The sequence below is a fragment of the Trachemys scripta genome, chromosome 7 (genome assembly GCF_013100865.1).
Source record: "Trachemys scripta elegans isolate TJP31775 chromosome 7, CAS_Tse_1.0, whole genome shotgun sequence".
NCBI lineage: Eukaryota > Metazoa > Chordata > Testudines > Emydidae > Trachemys > Trachemys scripta.
Genome location: NC_048304.1, coordinates 115138875 through 115161987, shown reverse-complemented (window position 1 = coordinate 115161987; position 23113 = coordinate 115138875). Strand labels below are relative to the sequence as shown.

General features: G+C 41.5%; 1 protein-coding gene across 2 annotated transcripts in view; it reads left to right on the top strand.

The window, feature by feature from the left end:
• The window catches only part of TDRD1 (tudor domain containing 1), a 62959-nt gene that overhangs the window by 4266 nt on the left and 35580 nt on the right, over window positions 1-23113 (top strand). For both annotated transcript variants that reach the window (XM_034777102.1, XM_034777101.1), the window contains exons 2-11: window positions 901-1118; window positions 3633-3984; window positions 5350-5420; window positions 6513-6536; window positions 9624-9771; window positions 10413-10518; window positions 12250-12313; window positions 15319-15423; window positions 15813-15995; window positions 16959-17102. In XM_034777102.1, coding sequence (XP_034632993.1) covers window positions 3666-3984; window positions 5350-5420; window positions 6513-6536; window positions 9624-9771; window positions 10413-10518; window positions 12250-12313; window positions 15319-15423; window positions 15813-15995; window positions 16959-17102 — 1164 coding nt within the window. In that variant the 5' untranslated portion in view covers window positions 901-1118; window positions 3633-3665. The remainder of the gene's footprint in view (window positions 1-900; window positions 1119-3632; window positions 3985-5349; window positions 5421-6512; window positions 6537-9623; window positions 9772-10412; window positions 10519-12249; window positions 12314-15318; window positions 15424-15812; window positions 15996-16958; window positions 17103-23113) is intronic.

Sequence of the window (23113 nt, the reverse complement as noted above, 5' to 3'; positions counted from 1 at the left end):
AGCCAGGCACGAGTGCTATTAGAAGAGCACAACATAGACCTATGAGGTTGAGGGAGGCCTTCAAAGAGCGCTTTAACTGTCAGCCACCATAATGTAGTGTGGTGAATTGTGCTCTACCTGGACATGAAGTTTTGGGGCCTGTTAGGAATTATGTGATGCTTGGTGTGCATTTATATGAATAGTACAGACAGTGCATCTGTTAATTATACAGTGCTTGCTGTACATTTATAATTATTACACTGTTTGTCACTGATCCTATGAGAGCCTTTGCCCTGTACAATCACAAGTAGTGGGCGCTTTGAGTAGCGGTGGGCAGATATTTAAAAAAAAATTGTTTTGTATATCAACCACTTGCAACAAAAACTGATTAAAAAACAAATGCAATGAAAACTTCTGAAATAAGTTCTGCTCTATTGATTTAGTGAGGGAAAAGAACATTCATCTCCATTTGTCTGTTTTTGCTACACATCCAGCAACTGTGGCCAGTGTACGTGAAGCTGTGGCTGTTTGTACTGTCCCCTGGCATGGAGTGGTGGGGGTAGGAACGCAGCCTCTGATGTCACATGGAACACTGGGGGTGTAGGGAGGTGCTAAAAGGGAGTTCTCCATTGACTGACTACCGAGGGAGGCGAGCCCATGCTTGTTGAACTTGTAGGTTAGCCAGTGTCCGCAGTATTAGTGCTTGCTCCTGGAGAAGTCCCATTATGTCTGGGTGCATTTCCCTCTACTTTTCCTGCTGTGACTCCGGGGCCTTTCTGCTATCCGTTCTTTTCTTTCTTTCTCCATATTGTCAGCAGTATTCGCCCTCCAGGCCTTCTGTTCATAGTCCAATGCAGCACTGACCTGCAGGATCTTGTTGAGCTTATCTTTCCATGTTGTCTCCTTTCTTTTCCTCATTAGGGCCAGGTGTTCCACAGGTGAGGAGGGGACATCCCTCAAGGCTGCAACGGCAATAGCCACAGATAAAACACAAAGACTCGTCACTGTATTTAGTTAAAACAGAAGGTGAAAGTTAATCTTCAGAACTCATTCCCATAAAAGTTTTAAACAAGACATTCTTATTGACACTTCAGCTTTGGAGCACTTTGGCAGAGCACCGCCGTCTGGTCCCAGGCACAGTGAGTATGCCCTATGAGGGAAATAGGAGTGAGGGGGCGGGAATTGTTTGATTGCCTGAAACAATAAAACTTTGATCTTTGTTTCCATGTATGAATGCAGGGCAATGGCACTGAGTAGTGCCACTATTTTCCACAGGTGGTGATTTTTAGCTGATATTTCGCTCCTGAGGGTAACAAAGGCCCAGAGAGCACAGCTGCTGCTGGCATTCCAAAGCCTCCTGGGCCTGCATGCTGTTAGCCTGTTTAAAGCAATGGTGGCTGCCAAAGTCATTGTGACTGGCACAGGAAAGTGTCCTATTGCAGAGGAAGAAATAAGACTGCCATCTCCAGAAATCTTCAGGAGAGGGTTGCAGAGTAATCCATGGAAGTTTCATTGAGATCTCTCAGGAGGATTCAGGGGACATCCCTGTGTACATAAACATTTACACATCTCTTCTCTTCCCCCCTCCCCCCTGCCAATGTTGGACTGCTACCTCTTCTAGTACAAGTAAAACAACAAAAAGTAGATACCTTTGTCCTGTGAAGTTGGTGTCTGGCACCATCTGTACATTTAAGCATTGTAATGGAAAAGGTATTCACATATTTACTCAAGGTTCCTTCCTGTGCATCAGGCTCAGCTGGCGGGATTGGCTAAACTAGGGGTAGGCAACAAATGGCACGCATGCCAAAGGCAGCACGTGAGCTGATTTTCAGTGGCACTCACACTGCCTGGGTCCTGGCCACTGGTCCGGGGGGCTCTGCATTTTAATTTAATTTTAAATGAAGCTCCTTAAACATTTTAAAAACCTTATTTACTTTACATGCAACAATAGTTTAAAGAACAGGAGTACTTGTGGCACCTTAGAGACTAACAAATTTATGCTCAAATAAATTTGTTAGTCTCTAAGGTGCCACAAGTACTCCTGTTCTTTTTGCGGATACAGACTAACACGGCTGCTGAAACCTGTAACAATAGTTTAGTTATGTATTATAGACTTAGACCTCCAAAACATTAAAATTTATTACTGGCACGCGAAACCTTAAATTAGTGAGCAAATGTGGTGTGCCGAGTCTTCTTCTGAAAGGTTGCCGACCCCTGGGCTAGACTGTAGTGTAGTCTCAAACATGTCCTGCTTGGGACATAGCTGGATGCCTCCAATGCCACATTGCAGATCCCCCATCCTCCTCCTCCTGCTTGCTGTTAACGGCTGGTGTCTCCTTTGGGCTCCTCCGAGGTATTAGCAGTGCTGTGCAGGGTGCTGGTGGGGTCTCCACTAAGTATGGCAAGTAGGTAGTTGTAAAAGCAAGTTTGCGGCTAGGCACCAGATTAACTGTTGGCCTTCCTGGCCTTGTGGGATGCCTGCCACAGTTCCTTCATTTCCATGTGGTACTGTTGCTGATCCCTGTTGTTTCACTTTGCCTGCCTCCCCTATTCAGTTTTTCATAGATGACCACATTTCTACAACTGCTCTGTAGCTATGCTTGCACAGCCTCTTTTCCTCAGGCCATAGTACCTCCAGACAGGAGTGTCTAGAATGTGTAAGTGGCATGACCAGTTGGGCAGTTGCACACAACAAGAGAGAGCTGCTAGCTGGGCTGTTGGGAAAAGACATTTCAAAAATTAACATTTGAGGGGGCGGGTTCTGGTCTCCATGACCCCTGGGCAGTGGAGTTCACAGTTGTGACCAGAGCAGTCACTGTCGGGCATTGTGGGACAGCTGCTGGAGGCCTGTAAGGGTCGACATAAGTCATGAAGTGTCTACACTTATTCTGTGTCAATCTCAGTATGTTGGCCATGGCTCAATGCCATTCGGGGAGGTGGTGTTACTGCATCACCGTAACAGGGTGCTTATGTCGTCTGGAGATAAATTTAAGTACACTCACACTCACACACTCTCTCTCTCTGTGTGTGTGTGTGTGTGTGTGTGTGTGTATGTATATATATATATATATATAGTGACTTATGTCAGCCTAACTTTCTAGTGGAGACTAGTCCCAAATGCCAAAAAACTCATTGAAAAGCAGAGCCTGGTACAGTATACTCCCAAGATAATCCTTGCCAAATCAAAATTTTGATTTTCTTCCTAATATTTCAACTTGTAATACTTCAGCACTCTTGGCTTCAGTTGCTTATCTCTAGTCCTTGAAGAACAGGGGACTATAACAATTAAGTGCTACATCTCCAGTTTTTCTCGGAATTATGCTGTTAGTATTAGCTTAACATAAACGGGTTTACTACAAATATGGACAGCTCAATGAGAGACAGATTTATTTCCGTCCACCATCACTACCCCTTTGAGAGTTCTTTACTAACAAATTCTCGGTCAGGAATGACAAAAATGGTTGAAATTTTAAGGAAGAAACTTAATACACCTTTCTTTTAGGATAATTATTTATACTTTATTTTCTTCATTAGTTTAATAAGCATCATTAAAACTTTCCTTAAAATTAAACTATATTTAAGTATTTTAAAAGTCAGAGTTGAATGCTATATCCAGTTTAACACATGTTTTAACTACTTTTTTTTCCCTCTAGGTTTTTGTAATTACAAAATAGTAACATTGTAGGATGTCAGGGAATGATTTGGGTGTGCATGTTTACAAGATAAACCAACGATTTCATATAAAGAGCAAGGAGACAAAAGCCCCAAATGAATCCTTAAGAAGCCCTCGCGCCTACCCCAACTGCCGAGTGAAAAGCTCTGAGCTTGGAGGTAGAACTTCTGGATTATCCAACAAAAACTTCTTATTTTGTGAGCAAACTAGACAGTTCTTTACTAGTCGTGAGAATGGTTTAGGAGATGCTAGCTCTCATTGCAAGAGTGGAGTGGCAAATGACTTTAACAAGGAAGAGTTTGGATCAAAGATGAGCAAGGGAACGCTAACAGGTGAGAGAAAACATCTTTTAAATAGGGTAAGCTATGTGAAGGCTTACCTTTTTGTAGCACTATACAACATGCCCATACATGTGGTGTGCAGGTGGGAGGGGAAAGACTAATTTAATAAACTTCCTCACTAATCTGAAATTCCAGTTTGATAAAGATTCATCAATCTGAATACAGTTTGAGTACATGGTAACGGGATAACATTAATTTGCCATACGCATGTGTATATGTAAAAATTATGCACAACAATTGTAAATGTATCTGACTAAGGAATAAAATTCATCAAAGGGAGACTATCAAATTGTAATCCAGTCACTTAAAAAAAAGTTAATTTCAGGGACCGCTTATGTCTTGAAACCTGGAGTTTCCCCTTGCTTGTGTAAGTCTCTTTCAAACAGCAACAAGCATACAATACTCCTGGGACAATTCTGCACCACTGTGCAATTCAGAATTTGCATGGAATGTTCTGTGCAGAATTTTATTTTTCCCCTGCAAAATTGGCCCTGCAGAGCTGCTGGGGGCTTCTAGACCTGGCAGAGCAGTGAGGATGCAGGCAAAATCATTTGAGTGCTGATAGTCTTCCAGTGCTCTTCTTTCAGTCTTCTCTCCCCCCCCGCCCCAACCCCTCTCCCCCACCTCGCAAGGACAAACAGCTTCTCCCATAATTGAAAGCCCTAGGAAATAATTCTTGAGTGTCTCAACACACAGAACCATGGGATATGCCCCTCCTAGGCACATGGATAAGTGCAGAAATAGTGTGAAACAGTAATGCAGGTATGGCTTTGCTATGGGGACATTCACATCCAGACTAGGCTAACCTGGATGTTCAGACCTGGTGCCAATCACCTAGGTTAACTGTGCAGTAAAACTAGAAACAATTATTTTAGCTAATATTTCTATTCCCGTAATATTGGGTCTACTAATGGCAATTCAGAATGTTTATTCGGTTTCTCTTTAAATCTTGTGTTTGGGGTCATACTCTTTTAAAGTCACACCCATGGACGTAAGTGGTGTAAAAGTTGTATTGATAAGGATGCATGTTTTTGTTAATTACTCATCCAAAGTCTTGTATCAAGTGTTAGACTGGTCTGGTTTTTATGACATGAGGATACTGTAGTTTCAGTGATGTCTTTGGTAAGAATGATTTTGTGTCAAAAATTAATGTTAGTCAATTGTAAAACAAAAAGCTGTGGCACTTGTGTTTTCATATTCCTTGCTCTTAATTTGTAGAAATGGAAGATCTTCAGTTTTCTTAGACAAAATATTATTTGAAAATTTCTCATGCTTTTTGTAAACAATCTGTTAATACTACGCCTGTCTTTGGTTTTATGAAATCAGACCATTTTGTAAACAATTCTTTGTTTTTAGGAAACTCAGTGGAAAGCATAAGTGGTAGAAGTAGTTTGCTGTTAACACCTTCAACTAAGGAAGAAAATGCTGTAAGTTGGGGTTTTGTGCCAAATTGGTAGCTTGTATAATGCTAACAAATGATCACCATATATTTTATGCCTTTCTAGAATATTTGCATTTGTGTTTATTTTTGCTTCCTTTTTTTTCCTGTTGGCATCACATTTCAGTTTACAATTAACCATTTGTGTTTTGTTGTTTGCAGATGCAATATTCTTGCTTACAAGTGACCTTATTTGTGTACTTTATAAAATATAAACTTAAACGGCACATTTAACTTATTTTTAAACATAAACTCCCAGTAGCTCAGCAAAATTTTCACTGTTATTTACAGGTAGTCTATAAACTGCCAAGTAAATATCAGAAAAAATATTAAGCGTTTTAATGAGAAGGTACCAATGGCTCAAATTTAAAAACTGGCATTGGAACGGTGATTTGCTAACAGTATCAGAGATACAGTGCACTGGTCAAAATTAAAGACATAATTTGAGAGATGCACTTAATCTCCCTCCCCATCCATATTTATCTTATAACAGGGGTTGGCAACCTTTCAGAAGTGGTGTGCCGAGTCTTCGTTTATTCACTCTAATTTAAGGTTTCGCGTGCCAGTCATACATTTTAACGTCTTTAGAAGGTCTCTTTCTATAATATATAACTAAACTATTGTTGTATGGAAAGTAAATAAGGTTTTTAAAATGTTTAAAAGCTTCATTTAAAATTAAATTAAAATGCAGAGCCCCCTGGACCCGGGCAGTGTGAGTGCCACTGAAAATCAGCTCGTGTGTCGCCTTCGGCCCGCGTGCCATAGGTTGCCTACCCCTGTCTTATAATGTAGCTTCTCCAATATTCCTCTGAAAATCACTGACTTGACAAAGATGGAAATTTAAAAGACCCTTGTCTTGTTAAAGGCCATCTGTCCTCCACTAAGCCAATAAATTGCCTTCTTCACTGGATAATGATCTAGAAAGATCCTGGATCAAATGTAATCTTTGAATCTGTAAGACTGATGTGAGTCCTAAAGTGATGTTCATATGCTCGAAGAGGTCATAAATGTTAAGTTTTTGGGGTGCATGAAATGTAGGGAAACTGAATGACCCAGTTCCTCTATCCTGTTTTCTCTCTAGGTTGCTGGTACAAACTTAATCCAGGTGAGTAAAAAATTAACATTTGGCCATTCAGTCAGATGAATATTGTATTCACATGAAATAAAGTGTAGCAATTTTGAAAAAAGAAACTGACAAATGTTAGAAGTTTGTGATATACCTACTTTTAAATGTATGTGTCTGTTGTAAATTCCTTCTTTCTGGGCTAGTTATGTTATATTTCTCGCTTCTATTCTAATAATTTTTCAAAATTGTCCTCTGTTTGTAGGTCTCATAATTTTTTTTTTTTTCTTCTTTTTTTTCTGGCTGTTGTCTTGCTCTGCTTTTTGTTGGTCGTCTTCTCGGGAGAAGACGACCAACAAAAAGCAGAGCAAGACAACAGCCAGAAAAAAAAGAAGAAAAAAAAAAAAANCACTGAACAAACAGCATTCCCTAACTTATTGACAAATACCAATTTGCTAATAGCATATTCTCAATAAGATTTTTAAAATGTCTTTATTCGATTTAGCTTAATTTGGTTCTTCACTGATCTGAGTGTTCACACTAGGGTTTGCACTGATTTAAGTTAAACTGCTGCTAACCTGATTTAGTTACATTGGTGAAAAAACTGTATGTAGGCCAGCCTTCATGCTACAGTGAGGTAAGGTCTTTAATTTTAAATGTCTAAGGCCTGGTCTACACTAACCCCCCCAATTCGAACTAAGGTACGCAACTTCAGCTACGTGAATAACGTAGCTGAAGTCAACGTACCTTAGTTCGAACTTACCGCGGTCTAGACGCGGCAGGCAGGCTCCCCCGTCGACTCCGCGTACTCCTCGCGCCGAGCAGGATTACCGGAGTCGACGGGGAACTCTTCTGGGTTCGATTTATCGCGTCCAGACAAGATGCGATAAATTGAACCCAGAAGTTTGATTGTCTGCCGCCAAGCCAGCGCGTAAGTATAGACAAGCCCTAAAATCTGTTTGAGGCCCGCACATGTGAGACCTGAAACTGACATTTTTTCATAACTAATGCTGTGTATCTTTTTTTACCAAAGAGTTACTAAATAGCATATGGAGGTTGTATCTACAATAACACTTTTCTCGCAAAACTTTTTTTGGTCGGGGTGTGAAAAAAAACACATCCCTGGCCAACGTAAGTTTCACTGACAGAAGTACTAGTGAGGACAGCATTATGTCGGCAGGAGATGCTCTCCTGCCAACCTAGCTACCACCGCTTGTTGGGGATAGTTTAATTATGCTGATGGGAGACAGCTCTCCTGTCGGCATAGAGCGGCTACACGGGAGAACTTACAGTGGTGCAGCTGCAGCAGTACAGCTGTGCTGCTGTAAGATCTGTAGTGTAGACATAGCTGAAATCACCTACTATTACGACAGAGTAAAGAGTGATAGTAGCTGGCAAAGATGCAGTTTCAGAACTTCTTTGCTTTTGCATGACCTTTATTGTTTCCTTAGATAACAATTCAAACAAAATATAATTAGGTGTAAAATCAAATGTAAAATAATTTGCTGATGCATTATTCATTAAATGGTCTAATTACAGAATTGTAAATAAAACTAGTAGCTGAAAGCCATGCTGTTGCATAGGCATATTTTTTGGTTTTGGGCAGGGGAGAGCCAAAAATGGTTGAGAACTTAAAAATTGGACAGTAACAGACTGTGAATCCCAGTGATAATCTAAATAAAAAAAGTTTTCAAACATACTTGTAGCTGTTTCTGTCACTGCAAACTGACTCAAGAGGCATTCTTGGCTTCAGAGTGATGTTTGGAGTTGTTTTGTGTATCTGGGGCAGGGTTGTGATAGGAGTTATGTGTGGGTGGAGAATGAAGAATGTTTGCTGCAGTGAGGACCTGTGTGTGTTTGGGGTTATTGTGTATATTGTTTGTGTCGACTTGTGTCTGGGGGTTGTGTTGATTTGTGCAAGTGGCAGTTAGGACAAGTAATATACATCTGTGTAGTCGCTCTCATACAACCAATAATATTGTTGCATGAAAATTAGCTATAGAGTAGGGGTGGTGATTAGTTATCTCTGATATCACAGTAGTGTAGGACTCTTGGCATGGCTTAGATACAGTAACTCCTCACTTAACGTCCTCCCGCTTAACGTTGTTCCAAAGTTACATTGCTGCTCAATTAGGAAACATGCTCATTTAAAGTTGTGCAATGCTCCCTTATAACATCGTTTGGGTGCCTGCTCTGTCCACTGCTTGTAAGATTCTGTGGAAAAGCAACGACTTTACAAGGGAGTATTGCACAAGTTCCTCTCCTCCGGCTCCTCCCCCTCCCTCCCAGCGCTTCCCCCATTGCCAGGGTGCTTAAGACTTTCTGGGAGGGAGGGGGAGGAGCAGGGAAGCTCCACGTCTCCATTCCTTCCCCTCCCTCCCAAAAAGTCCTAACCGCCGCCGAACAGCTGTTGGGCGGCGCTTAGGACTTTGGGACGGGGTGAAGGAACGGGGATGCAGTGTGCTCCGGAGAGGAGGTGGAGTGGGGGTGGGAAGAGGTGGGTCTGGAGTGGAGCAGGGATGGGAAGAGGCCGGCCTGGAGCATCCCCCGGCAAAGTTGGTGCCTGTTCGTCTCCGGGGAAGCTGCTGCTGCTGTGTTGGCATAATTATTTAAGTTTAAATAAACAGATAAATTGTTTCACTGAAAGAATAAAACTGTTTACATTTTAAAGGTTGAGATTTCTTACTGGATTAAAGCATTTAGGAACTACACAAATTTGTACTATGAAAATAATTATTCAATCTCTCTGTTGATCCTAGCATCTTCTCTTGTTAATCAAAAGGTACCCCTAAATGATTGTGATCCACAGTTTGTTAGTTAAGTGAAACAGCTCTATATTCTAAAAAATGAAGAATCTGCTTTAAATGTCTGTTTTCATTACTATTTTAAAGTGTGATCAGGACCTTAATTGAATAAAACTTACTCAATACTGAAAACTTAATTTGGTAGCTTTATCTGCAGTTATTTGTAAAGAAAGTAGTATGTGCTTTGGAATTTTGAGAACTTGTAACTTTTCTATACTAGGGTAAGCTGTTCTAGAATTGTAGATATTCTGTATTGGAATATTACTGCTTTAGGGCTTTGAGTTCCTGTTAAAAAATATTATTTGAGATTTGTGTTCTCTTACAGAGCTCCAATTCTGACTTGCTTCACACAAAGCAGAAAAAGATACGGAATTCCCCTGAGAATATTTTATCTATAAGCTACAATTCAAAACTATTTAATTCATTAATGCCGACCCCTCGGATGACTACTTGCCATCATTGTGGTCTGTATGGTAAGCCTTTATTACTATCCCTAAGGCCTGCACGCACAGTATTCAAGTTGGACTAGGCTTTCAAATATATATGTGCAAAAGGCTCTTATAAAAATGTAGATATTAAGCCATCTCCCCCAGACTTTCACTTTGAAAGAAATTGATATTTTAAATTGGCATAGTAATTCTGTAAAACATAAATAGCAAGGATTTCAAAAGCATCAGGCAAATCAATCAATGAATCCATGCTTTGAAAAATCCACAGTGACACCACACCGATGAAAAAGCAAATGCTTAAGTGAAAAATTAATGAAGTACAGACTGGCCTTCTAAAACAAAAAGATAATGGTATATTAAGTTAATCATAAATGTGTATTCTATAACTTGACAGCTCTTTTTGAGAGAATGAAGGTGGATGAGAAAATATTTTATTGGACCAACTTGTGTGGATGAAAGGGGCAGGCTTTCAAGGCTTGAAAGCCTGTCCCTTTCACCCACACAAGTTGGTCCAATAAAAGATATTACTTCACCTATCTTGTCCCTCTCATATTCTGGGTCCAACACAGATACAGCACTGCAAACAACGTTTTTTTGTTCAGATTGTGCCTCTTCCCTTCTTTAGGTTAGGCACAGGACTGACTTTTTGTTGTTGTTAATTTTAGGAGACCTGAGATGTTCTCAGTGTAAACAGACATATTATTGCTCTCCAGACTGCCAGAAGAAAGATTGGTGTGCACATGGTATTGTATGCAAGCCAATTAAACAAAAGTAAGTTTAGGGTGTTAAAGCAATATCTTGTAACTCAGAGAATCTTAAAAATAGGCAAGTAGGAATTAAATCAAGAATAATTCTAAGTTTTTCTTTTACTATAATTCAAATACCTTTAGATGATCTATGTTGCTTGATCTTATACTGAAAGATATTCCACATCATTGTAAATCTGAACATCATAAGAAAATGAGGCAGGAGAGGGCCGGAAATTTAAAAAAAAAAAAAAAAAAAAAGCTCAAAGGTGACTGAAAATGACCTCTTACAGCTTTATACTGTCCCCGAGTGGCTAAATATAACATATGCAGAGTTTACAAGTGGAAAACATCTCTCTTGTAAGTTACAGCACTGCAAATGAATTTGGGGTGGGAAAAGTCAAGCTGATTTTTTTTTTCTGCCTCTTGTTACCTGACTATATAATAATAGGATATCTCCATTAATTATATTATATCTCCTAGAACTGGAAGGGACCTTGAAAGGTCATAGAGTCCAGCCCCCTGCCTTCACTAGCAGGACCAAGTACTGATTTTGCCCCAGATCCCCAAGTGGCCCCCTCAAGGATTGAACTCACAACCCTGGGTTTAGCAGGCCAATGCTCAAACCACTGAGCTATCCCTCTCCCCTGTAATAAAGATTTTTGCAGCCAGCGCCTACATGTCACTGTGGTGCTACCTCTATTTGCAGCTGCTACATAGTGTTAAAAGAAATTCAAAGCTATTACATGCTTGCTTTATGCTACTCTTCCATATGTACAATAACTGTGGTTACATGGAATGAAATCCTGCTCTATTGAAGTCAATGGGAATTTTGCCATTGACTTCATTAGGGACAGAATTTCATCCAAGAATGATGTTTGCTCTCTAGTGAGAGAGGAGGGGTTCCATGGATACAAAACATTTGCCCTTTACCTTGGGATTCAGTCAAAGTAAAGAACAAACATTTGTACCCTGACCTTTGGTGAGCATCCACACTAACCTTTACAAACCTGTTAATTGCCAATTAACTTGAGGTCAAGTCTAAACTCTCACTTAGTGTTTGAGGTTTTTGTCACAACCAAAAACTAGAGACTTAAAGAAGAAAAAGGGCTGAGATTCTGGAGAAGACAAGTTTCATAGAGGAGTTGGTACCCCACATTGCTGCTTTTCAGTGTAGTCTAAGAACTTTTTGGCCCAGATTGTTTGTTTAAGTTTATGTCCTTTCTGTAATAATTAACAGTGAAGTTGCATTAATTTTCATGTCAAGAAAGTTAAAATGAAATCTTAATTATCAGAATTTTTTTTAAAAATGTATCACTACAAAAAATGAGACACACCTCAGCATGCGTGTAATTAAATGTACATTTAAAACCTCCCCCAGTTGTCTTCAGATGCAAGAACTGTTACTGCTAGATACCAGCTGTGCTGTATGGTTTAAAAAAATAAAATAAGCTGGCCTTTACTTTATTAAGCAGTCTTTATTGAGGATCTAGGATGCAGGTTGACATGCGTCTGACGAAGTGGGTATTCACCCACGAAAGCTTATGCTCTGATATATCTGTTAGTCTTAAAGGTGCCACAGGATTCTCTGTTGCTTTTTTAGGATGCAGGTTTATACTCATAGGTTTACAGCACTTAAGTCACTTTGCTTTGGGTCTATAAGTACCTGTTACTAAAATGGCTTGATTCTTTATTTGCTTATTCTTGAATACTGTTATGACATTCTTTAATAGTTTAATCAACTGCTTTATTTCAGTTTAAAGAAAAGTGAAGATAATGCCAAGTTGCCTGGTGAAATTAAGGATAAATTTGATTTTAAGGTACAGAATGTTAACTTGTATTTTAATTGGCTCTGGTTTTTGGAGAAGCCCACTGCCGATTGGATATAATAAAGATGTTTTTAAGTTTAATGTGTTATTGTAACATGTTTTAAACGTTGTAATGCTCCACTCACTATAGTGAAGAGAATAGGAAGTTAAGAAATTTTGATCGCTTCAAAATACACCGTTGCTTCAAATCAAACGAGCTAGTCTAAGCAGCATTCCAAAATGTTTGTTAAAACTGAAGTTTTTGACAAAAGTAGAGTTCAAATATTGCTGGATCTTACCCGTGTCAGGAGAGAGTATGATAGATGGCATAGGTAGTGGAGGTTCTGATTGGAGGGGAGACATAAATATAAAATGTCTAAATCTGAAACATTACTTACATGCTTACATTTCCTAACACATTGTGTATTGTTATCCTTTTTAGCCCAGGCAGTTAGCCATTATTCGGGAATTTGTGCGTTGTTTCCGCTAGGAAGAGAAATTGATGAGTCGGGTATTTCTTTGATGCAATATTGTTGCTTTAGAATGTACACATAGTCCTGTTTCCCAGAATAAAAAAATAGGCGGCATTTTCTTTGCTTGCAGTTTCAGGATTCTTTCCAGCTAGCACTCTCGTCAAAAAGCCCTCTCTTAGTTTTCTCTTCTGCTGCTTCTGCCCACAGACCCATGTTACTCCAGCAGACAATACCCAGCCCTTTGTGTTCGTATTCCATCTCCAGTATTTCAGATTTCAACTGACCTTGCATACTGTCTGTGTTTTGGGCAGTCGCTCCTATTATTTCAGGGAGGAGGGCAGCACCAGGTGGGGTGGGGGGAGGAGGGAAGGACAAGGCCACACTGCACTTCAAAACTTATTGAATGCCAGCCTTCTGTTGCTTGGGCAGTCCTCTGGGGTGGAGTCGGGTGCCTGGAACAACACTTCTCCTCTTCTCCCCGCCCCTCCCCCCCCACTCCCCGGCGTTCTTGGGCATCTGGGTGAGGGGGCTATGGAACTTGGGGAGGAGGGAGGGCGGTTACACAGGGGCAGCAGCAGTGGTCTGTGCTCCTGCTGCCTTTCCTGCAGCCCCACCAGACTCTGGAGCATATCCGTTTGATCCCCCAGTAGCCTCCGCATTGCATCCCGCTCCTCTCATCTCAGACATCCCTCCTGTCCTCACGTTCATTTTCTGCTTTCCTGGACTCTGACATTGTTTGCCTCCATGCATTCTTCTGAGCTCTTTCAGTGCAGGAGGACTACATGAGCTCAGAACATTTCATCGCGAGTGCGGGTTTTTTTTTTTTTTTTGCCTTCTTATCTGCGCTAGCTTCTAGGATGGAGATGATAGGGGGAGCGTTGAAACATTTGTGGCTGTGGGAGGAAAAGGGAGAGTAGTATTTAAAAAGACAGATTTTAGAGAACAATGGGTAGACACTCTCATGGTGAACCAGGCTGTTAACATTACATGGCACATGTGCTTTTGGTACAAAGTCGCATTTTGCCTCTTCTATTGAGGGCCTGCTGGTTTGGTGTGAGAGATGACACATACAGGGCTGGGCAACAGAATTTGGCTTGCTGGCAGCCATGGTAAGCCACAGTCTTTCAGCTTCTTCAACCTTCATAACATGTGGGAATGGTTTCAAACAGCAGCGCCCTCCTTTCCCATACCAAGCACCCGTTGGGTTGGCCTTTAAAAGGAGGGGCTGTACTGGCTGCGAATGCATCCCAAGTCTTCAGGGCAAATTAATCATTAAACACGCTTGCTTTTAAACCATGCATTATATTTACAAAGGTACACTCACCAGAGGTGCCTTCTCCGGCTTCATGGTCCGTGAGTCTGCCTTAGGAGGGTTGGGAGCGTATTAGCTCCAGGGTGATAAACAGTTCCTGGCTGTTGGGGAGAATGGTTTCTCCGCTTGCGTGCTATGCGCTATCCTCCTCCTCCTCCTCCACCTCCTCATCTTCCGCATCCCCCAAATCCGCATCCCTGTCGCATGAGACTCCCCCCTTGCAGGTGTCCACGGACAGGGGTGGGGTAGTGGTAGGGGCGTTATCTGAGGCTCTGACCCAGAGCGGCCGTTTGCCTCTTTGGTTTTTTGGTAGGCTTGCCTGAGCTCCTTAATTTTCATGTAGCACTGCTGCGGGTCCCTGTTGTAGCCTCTGTCCATCATGCCCTTGGAGAGATTTTTCAAATATTTTGGCATTTCGTCTTTTGGAACGGAGTTCTGATAGCACGGATTCGTCTCCCCATACAGCGATCAGATCCAGTACCTCCCGTTCGGACCATGCTGGAGCTCTTTTGTGATTCTGGGACTGCATGGTCACCTGTGCTGATCAGCTCGCCACACTGGTCAAACAGGAAATAAAATTCAAAAGTTCGCGGGGCTTTTCCTGTCTACCTGGCCAGTGCATCTGAGTTGAGAGTGCTGTCCAGAGCGGTCACAATGGAGCACTCTGGGATAGCTCCCGGAGGCCAATACCGTCGTATTGCGTCCACATTACCCCAAATTTGATCCGGCAATGTCGATTTCAGCGCTAATCCCCTTGTCGGAGGAGTACAGAAATCGATTTTAAGAGCCGTTTAAGTCGACAAAAATGGCTTCGTCGTGTGGACGGGTGCAGGGTTAAATCGATCTAGCGCTGCTAAATTCGACCTAAACTCGTAGTGTAGACCAGGGCTTAGACTTCAAAACTGTATGCCTGTACCAGGTGCTTTCAAACATCTTCGTATAGAACAGTGCTCACTTTTGTCAGAAGAGTTGCTATTCTGAGCAAGCGGTGAAGAGGTTGAAGGAAGGTAGTGTCTTTGTACTCTTTATAGTGTTTAGGCATAAAATTTTCAAAAGCACCTAAATTGACTTTCTCTGAGACTTAAATTCTTCAGTACCTAAGTCACTTTTGAAAGTTGCACTTGGGTACTTTTGAAAATTAATTAAGCATAAATGCTTTAAAGGGCTACCCTCAACTGGGTAGTATGTAGACAATTCCAATTTAGAAGTCACCTATATTTGTTTCTAAATAGGGCAGTTTAACCCCTGTTGATGCACACAAGACAGAAGATGACATCAAGAAAACAATGCTTTCTGACCTGCAAAATCTAGGGCTCAAAAAAGCTATGGAAATACAGGTACTTTCTCCTTGCCACTCATTGCATGATTACATTCCTTTTTGGAAAATATTGATACATTTCACTGTCAGCATCTTCTGTGTTCATATCTATTTCTTGGACAGGTAAGTCACTTCACCACTGTATGCCTGTTTCCTCACCTGTAAAATGTGGATAGCAATCCTGGCCCATCTTTTTAAGAGTTGTTCCATCTATAGATGGAACTGCTATAAAAGGGGTGCAGGTGATATTTTAGAATTGGGCGTTCCTGGCATCAGTAGCGTACATTTATCAGTTCTAACTGATACAGAATATTTATAGTATATAGATGCTCTTCATGTGTCCATTAAATAGTAAACACGGTAAGTTATTAATGTTAGATACTTCAATAATATGGCTTTTCTTTTTAGGGTACAGTCACAGAATTCAGGAACCCAAGTGAATTTTATATACAGGTCTATTCTCCAGAAGTTTTAGAACGTATCAGCAAACTTACTGTGAAACTGAAAGATTGTTATGCAAATATTGTTAACCAAGAGGAATATATTCCTATCAAAGGGGAAGTTTGTGTTGCAAAATATTCTCTGGATCAGGTAACTTTCTTTTATTTGGGGCCTGGTAAACATTTTTAAAAGAATGTGGGACTGTAAATATCTAAATGTTCTAAACATCTTTTAAATTGTGTGTGTTCACTCAGTTTTATATATTCTATTTTGTGTTGCATGTAACTCCCATTGTTATTAGCACTTGCATTGAGTGACGAATCTGTTTGTAGCATTTGGAAAGTGGGTGTAGCTTATACTGTACTCTTGCACATTCTGAATTCCAACTTTGTAGAAATTCTTGTCTTTTGAGAGAGTTTTTTGTCCAAGAGTAGATCATTTTCATGTAATATTTTTTTAAGTTCTTTGTTAAGTTAATTTTCTTTTAAACAGACCCTAAGCAAGTCAAAATACTTACCAGAATGGACTGTCTTGCTATTGGTACAAAGGGGCAACCTGCAAATCAGAGTTATACCTCAATTTTTTTTAACCTTAGTGCAGGTCATTTGACCCTCCCCATTTACTTCTGATTCTTACCTGGTGTGTGGCCTGACTTTCCTGACAGCAGTTTTGTTGTTAGTAAAACAACTTATTTCCCCCCTTCGTCGTCATCTACACTTTCTTCTTTCCTCCTCCTCCTCCTCCTCCTCCTCCTTTCCTTCAATGCTACCAGACTCTTAGGCTGTTGGGAGCATTGTCATGATATGTGGTGTCTGTCTTGGGGGAAGGAGGTGGAAATTTCTTTAGCACAGACTTACTGTGAATCCTGAATGTTTTGTGCTTTGAAACGAGCCTTGTCTTGGTGACAGTGCTAATTCTTTTTCAGATGGCTTTTGCCCAAAACTACTGCTATACAATGAGTCTTTTGTTCAGTTGAGTTGTTTCAGAACTGATCAATATTTTTTACTTTGTTGCCAACTTGATGGAGTAAAAGTAATTCCTGAAATTATACCTTTTGTGGAGAATATAATGAGTTGTGATTTTACATTCAGAATATCATTTGTTCATTTGTAGACCTGGAACAGAGTACTGGTAAAAAAGGTGGATATCTTGCAGAAGAAAGCACAAGTGTTATATATCGATTATGGCAATGGAGAAAATGCTTCATTAGATTGGATTAAACCACTCCACAAAGACATTGAACTGTTTCCTCCCTGTGTGAGTATTTCTTTTTAACTTTTAACAGCTAGTTGGGTAAGCAAAAGTTGTTGTATTTAAAATGAACAGTTGTCAATTAAATCACTGTTTCTAGTGGCATGCTATAATTGCAGCTACCACAACATTTTGTAAAAAGATAATATTGCAAGGGTCGTTTGGTATCATTCCTTTTATAATGATTAGGGATATGATGTTGTCATGGTAAAGTTGTCATGGGGGGAAGGATAGCTCAGTGGTTTGAGTATTGGCCTGCTAAACCCAGGGTTGTGAGTTCAATCCTTGAGGGAGCCACTTAGGGATCTGGGGCAAAAACCAGTACTTGGTCCTGCTACTGAAGGCAGGGGGCTGGACTCGATGCCCTTTCGAGGTCCCTTCCGGTTCTATGAGATAGGTATATCTCCATATATTAATTGCACATAATTTATGGCATAGTCATAGTAAAAAATAGATGATTTCTCTGTATGATCATGGCAACCTTGTGCACCCAGCTGCCATGCATTAGCAGTTAGCTTGTTTTGAAAATTCAAGCACTGATTAACAGTTAGTTGATTCAATTTGATCTAGTCCTGTTTCAAAGAGGAAACAGGACTAGATCAAATTGAATCAACTAACTGTTAATCAGTGCTTGAATTGGGGGGGAAGGAGCTGCCCTGTCCTCTCTTCCACTCAGTGTAGAACTCCTAGAAGGACAGGGCTGGGTTCCTTGGCAGCTCCTATTTTCCAGGTAGCAGCTCCTATTTTCTTCCTTTTTTGTAGGTCCCCTGGACCTCAATTTCTCCCCCCTTTTTCCTATCTCCCTCCCTAGCTGGTTGCTGGGATCTGCTACCCGGGCTTGGTGCGTCACTTGGCAGATCCCAGTCTCCGAGGCCCTAGTCTGGAGACGCCCATTCGTCCTAGCAGGAAGAGAGCGGCGCTGTCCAGTGCTCTGGCCAGTTGCTCTGCAGAGATCAGCTCAAGCCTGCTGCATCTCATCCTGTTCACTCTTCTTCCAGTGACAAGCTGGGGTGGGGGGGACTGGGCCCAGAGTGGGGTCGGATTGAGGGGGTGGGGGGTATTTACTGGGGGCGGTGGCATTCAAAGAGGACTAGATCAAAGTGAACTAATGCTGTGTTAATGCATGGCAGCAGGATAAATGTCGTCATTCGTGGTTCTGTGACGATGGTGAGCTTTCATGGTGGAGTTGAAGTAAATGGCAGAATTCCTGGGTTCCATGACAATAATGACCACCATGACAGAATTGTATGCCTACTAATGATTCAGTTACTGTTGGTAATTCGAAGTTATGGTTTTGTGAAGCTTGTGATAGAAAAATATGCAAGTGTTGAAAGTGTTGGCATGAGTAAGTAAATGTGGTAATTGAAAATTTGTTAAGTTATTAGAGAATTTTGGCCTCTGCATATTTCCACTCATGGAAGATGTGCCTCCCAGTGCAGGCTAGACAGGAGAATTTTCGCCAAGCAGAGTTTGTTGAAGCTCAGATAACACCAGCTAATTTGCCCATCATCTAACATACTGTCACCCACACATCTCACCTAATGCTGAAGCATTTTTGAAATATTTTTTCTTTGAACCTTTACAGATTGCTAATCATTTTAGACTGCATGGTGGCTGTAGTATTTGGACAAATGTTAATTCGCTATCTGGAATGAGTCCACCAAATTCATTTTCACTTGAAAATTTATACTGAGTTCTCAAACTGGTGCTCTATCCCCAACACCTAACATATGATGGGCAATCGTTACCGACTATGATCATTTTCCATGGGAGTTATGGGTCCTCAAGTGGCTAATAAGGCCAATCCTTGAACCACAAGTTCTATTGCAATGAGGGCAGATGTTTTCAGGCTCAGCAGGAGGCTGTTGACCATGACTGGGAGCCAGTGTCTCCTTCCTCCTGCACCTCTTGCTCATCGACAAGCTGAAGAGGACAAGTTCAAAATGCAGGGGACCATCACGTAGGACTTCACTCCATTTTAAGCTATCCTGGGCAACTGTCTCCCAAGTGTCAATGTCAATATTACACTTTTTTTTAGGTTTTCCTTCAGCAAGTCCTTATAACGCTTCCATTGTCCACCCATGTTACCGTATCCTTCTTTCAGCTGAGAGAAAAGGACCTGTTTTGGGAGGCGATGGTCTGTCATCTGGACAATGTGACCAGTCCAGCGGAATTGCTGATGGATGATAATTGCCTCGATCCTGGTGGTCTTTAGTATCTTTGCCTCGTCCAGAACACTAATATTGGTGCACCTGTCTTCTCATTTGATCTTCAGAATCCTACGATGGCAGCGTTGATGGTGCTTTTCAAGTGGTGTCTATAGGTTGTCCAAGTTTCGGACCATACAACAGGGTTGGGAGAATAATGGTTTGATAAACAAGAAGCTTGGTGTCTGTTCGAATGTCGTGATCTTCAAAAACCCTGTGCCGTAAACGAGGAGAAGCTACACTGGCACAGCTCAGGCAATGTTCAATTTCTGCATCAATATCTGCCTTGGATGAAAGATCACTTCCAAGGTAGAGGAAGTGATCAACATTCTCCAGTGCTACTCCATTGATTTTTTTGATCGATGAGGCATGTAATACCTCCTTTGGAGAGGGCTGATAGTGTACTTTAGTCTTCTTGATATTAAGAGTGAAACCAAGACATGCGTAAGCATCAGCAATCACATTCAAGATAGTTTGAAGATCTTTCTCAGATTGGGGAAAAGATTGCATTGTCATCAGCATGCTGAAGTTCCACAATAGATGTTGTGGAAATCTTACTCTTGGCTTTCAGCCTGCTAAGCCTGAACAGCTTTCCATCCATTCTGTAAATGATTTCAACGCCAGCTGTAAACTTCCCAGCAATTAGGTAAAGAATGACGGCAATAAAAAAAAATCTCTTTTTACCTAACATATACACCATGAGAAATAAGTGGCTATTTAAGCTGTATTTTGGACCTTGTCCTCTTCCATGTCCACCACAGTTGGGCTGGTTCTCTTCCTGAAAAGTGAGACAGTTCTGACTTGCCTATGAAGCTCTGGGTTTTTAGCTATGCCTCTTCTACCCTTGTGCCAGATTTCTTTTCTTTGTGTTGTTCGCTGCTGGCATCCCAGCCTTTGGAGCTAATTTAAGGAAAGCTGTGACAAGACGCGGAGACTGACTTCCACAGTGTCATGGAACCAGGAGACATCAGTCAGTCTTTGCCCAAAGCTCCTGGGTCTTCTGCAAAGCCACCTTAATTCTGGTGTTTCCTTTCTTTTGGGTGCTTGACTTTGCAAGCTTAATGTTCTTTTAAAACGGCTTTGTGTGTTTAATTTCCTAGATTTTTAAAAAGCAAACTGGAAAAACCAATTCCATCTCTTGGCATCATATTGATACCCATGTGGTTCATCAGCACTGTTGAGCATATCCAATGTGGATGAAATTGTGGAGATTTTAGCTGCAAAAATCTGAAGTTTCTTCTGGACATGTATGAGGAGCTGTGACTTTTTTCTCCCCAGAGACTTAAAACTTGGTCACATACAGGCAGTTTTTCACAGGGATGGCAAAATATGCACCCCTAAATACAAAGGCCACTCCTTCCTTCCCCTCAAAATTTCAAGTATAGGTTCCTTGAGAATCTCTCATTTAAATTGGGGGAAGCACTCTTTCCAGATATGCAAGGGGAGTACTGTTTTGCCCATAGCTTCCTACCAAGGTGCTCATGACACATGCTTCTGTGTTCGGGTGGGGAACTCCCCTAGGACATCTTCAGACCCAAGACCTCTGGATTTCCAGTGAGACTCGCCTTCATATAAATATACTTGCTGATAACCTATGCTGTCATAGAATTGTCATTCATAAAGCCGTGTTTTGTTTTGTTTTTAAAAAAGGCCAAAAATGACTGAGAACTTAAAGTAGATGGTAACAGACAGTGAATCCCAGTAATGATTAACAGAGGGTCCTGTGGCACCTTTGAGACTAACAGAAGTACTGGGAGCATAAGCTTTCGTGGGTCAGAACCTCACTTCTTCAGATGCAAGTAATGGAAATCTCCAGAGGCAGGTATATATCAGTGTGGAGATACCGAGGTTAGTTCAATCAGGGAGGGTGAGGTGCTCTGCTAGCAGTTGAGGTGTGAACACCAAGGGAGGAGAAACTGTTTCTGTAGTTGGATAGCCATTCACAGTCTTTGTTTAATCCTGATCTGATGGGAGTTGAAACTGCTGAGCTTCAAAAAGAAGAACAGGAGTACTTGTGGCACCTTAGAGACTAACAAATTTATTAGAGCATAAGCTTTCGTGGACTACAGCCCACTTCTTCGGATGCATATAGAATGGAACATATAATGAGGAGATATATATACACACATACAGAGAGCATAAACAGGTGGGAGTTGTCTTACCAACTCTGAGAGGCCAATTAATTAAGAGGAAAAAAAACTTTTGAAGTGATAATCAAGCTAGCTGAGTACAGACAGTGTGATAAGAAGTGTGAGAGTACTTACAAGGGGAGATAGAGTCAACGTTTGTAATGGCTCAGCCATTCCCAGTCCTTATTCAAACCGGAGTTGATTGTGTCTAGTTTGCATATCAATTCTAGCTCAGCAGTCTCTCGTTGGAGTCTGTTTTTGAAGTTTTTCTGTTGTAATATAGCCACCCGCAGGTCTGTCACTGAATGACCAGACAGGTTAAAGTGTTCTCCCACTGGTTTTTGAGTATTTTGATTCCTGATGTCAGACTATCTAAACTGCTACATGCCACAAGCAGCCACAACAGTAGTTCCCTTAACCCACCCAGCAATATTGTTAATCTTTCCAGCTATACTCTTAGCCCAGCAGAAGAGTCTGTCCTATCTCGGGGCCTCTCCTTTTGTCCCTCCAGACCCATGAATATGATACAGTTCTGCGGTGACCTAGAATCCTACTTTCGACGTCTCCGACTTAAAGAATATTTCCAACATACCTCTGAACAGCATACTAACCCACAGAATCCTCCCTACCAGCACTACAAAAAAAAGGATTCTGCATGGACTCCTCCGGACGGTCGAAACAACAGACTGGATTTCTACATAGATTGCTTCCGTCGACGTGCAAAGGCTGAAATTGTGGAAAAGCAACATCACTTGCCACATAACCTCAGCCATGCTGAACACAACGCCATCTACAGCCTCAGAAACAACCCTGACATCATAATCAAAAAGGCTGACAAAGGAGGTGCTGTCGTCATCATGAATAAATTGGAATATGACCAGGAGGCTGCTAGACAGCTCTCTAACACCACATTCTACAGGCCATTATCCTCTGATCCCACTGAGGATTACCTAAAGAAACTACACCATCTGCTAAAAAAACTCCCTGACAAAGCACAGGAACAAATCCGTACAGACACATGCCTAAAACCCCGACCAGGGGTATTCTATTTGCTACCCAAGATCCATAAACCTGGATATCCTGGACGCCCCATCATCTCAGGCATTGGCACTCTAACATCAGGCTTGTCTGGTTATGTAGACTCTGTCCTAAGACCCTACGCTACCAGCACTCCCAGCTATCTTCGAGACACCACTGACTTCCTGAGGAAACTACAATCCATCGGTGATCTTCCAGAAAACACCATCCTGGCCACTATGGACGTAGAAGCCCTCTACACCAATATTCCACACAAAGATGGACTACAAGCTATCAGGAACAGTATCCCTGATAATGTCACAGCTAACCTGGTGGCTGAACTTTGTGATTTTGTCCTCACCCACAACTATTTCACATTTGGGGACAATATATACCTTCAAGTCAGCGGCACTGCTATGGGTACCCGCATGGCCCCACAATATGCCAACATTTTTATGGCTGACTTAGAACAACGCTTCCTTAGCTCTCGTCCCCTAACGCCCCTACTCTACTTGCGCTACATTGATGACATCTTCATCATCTGGACCCATGGAAAAGAAGCCCTTGAGGAATTTCACCATGATTTCAATAATTTCCATCCCACCATCAACCTCAGCCTAGATCAATCCACACAAGCGGTCCATTTCCTGGACACTACTGTGCT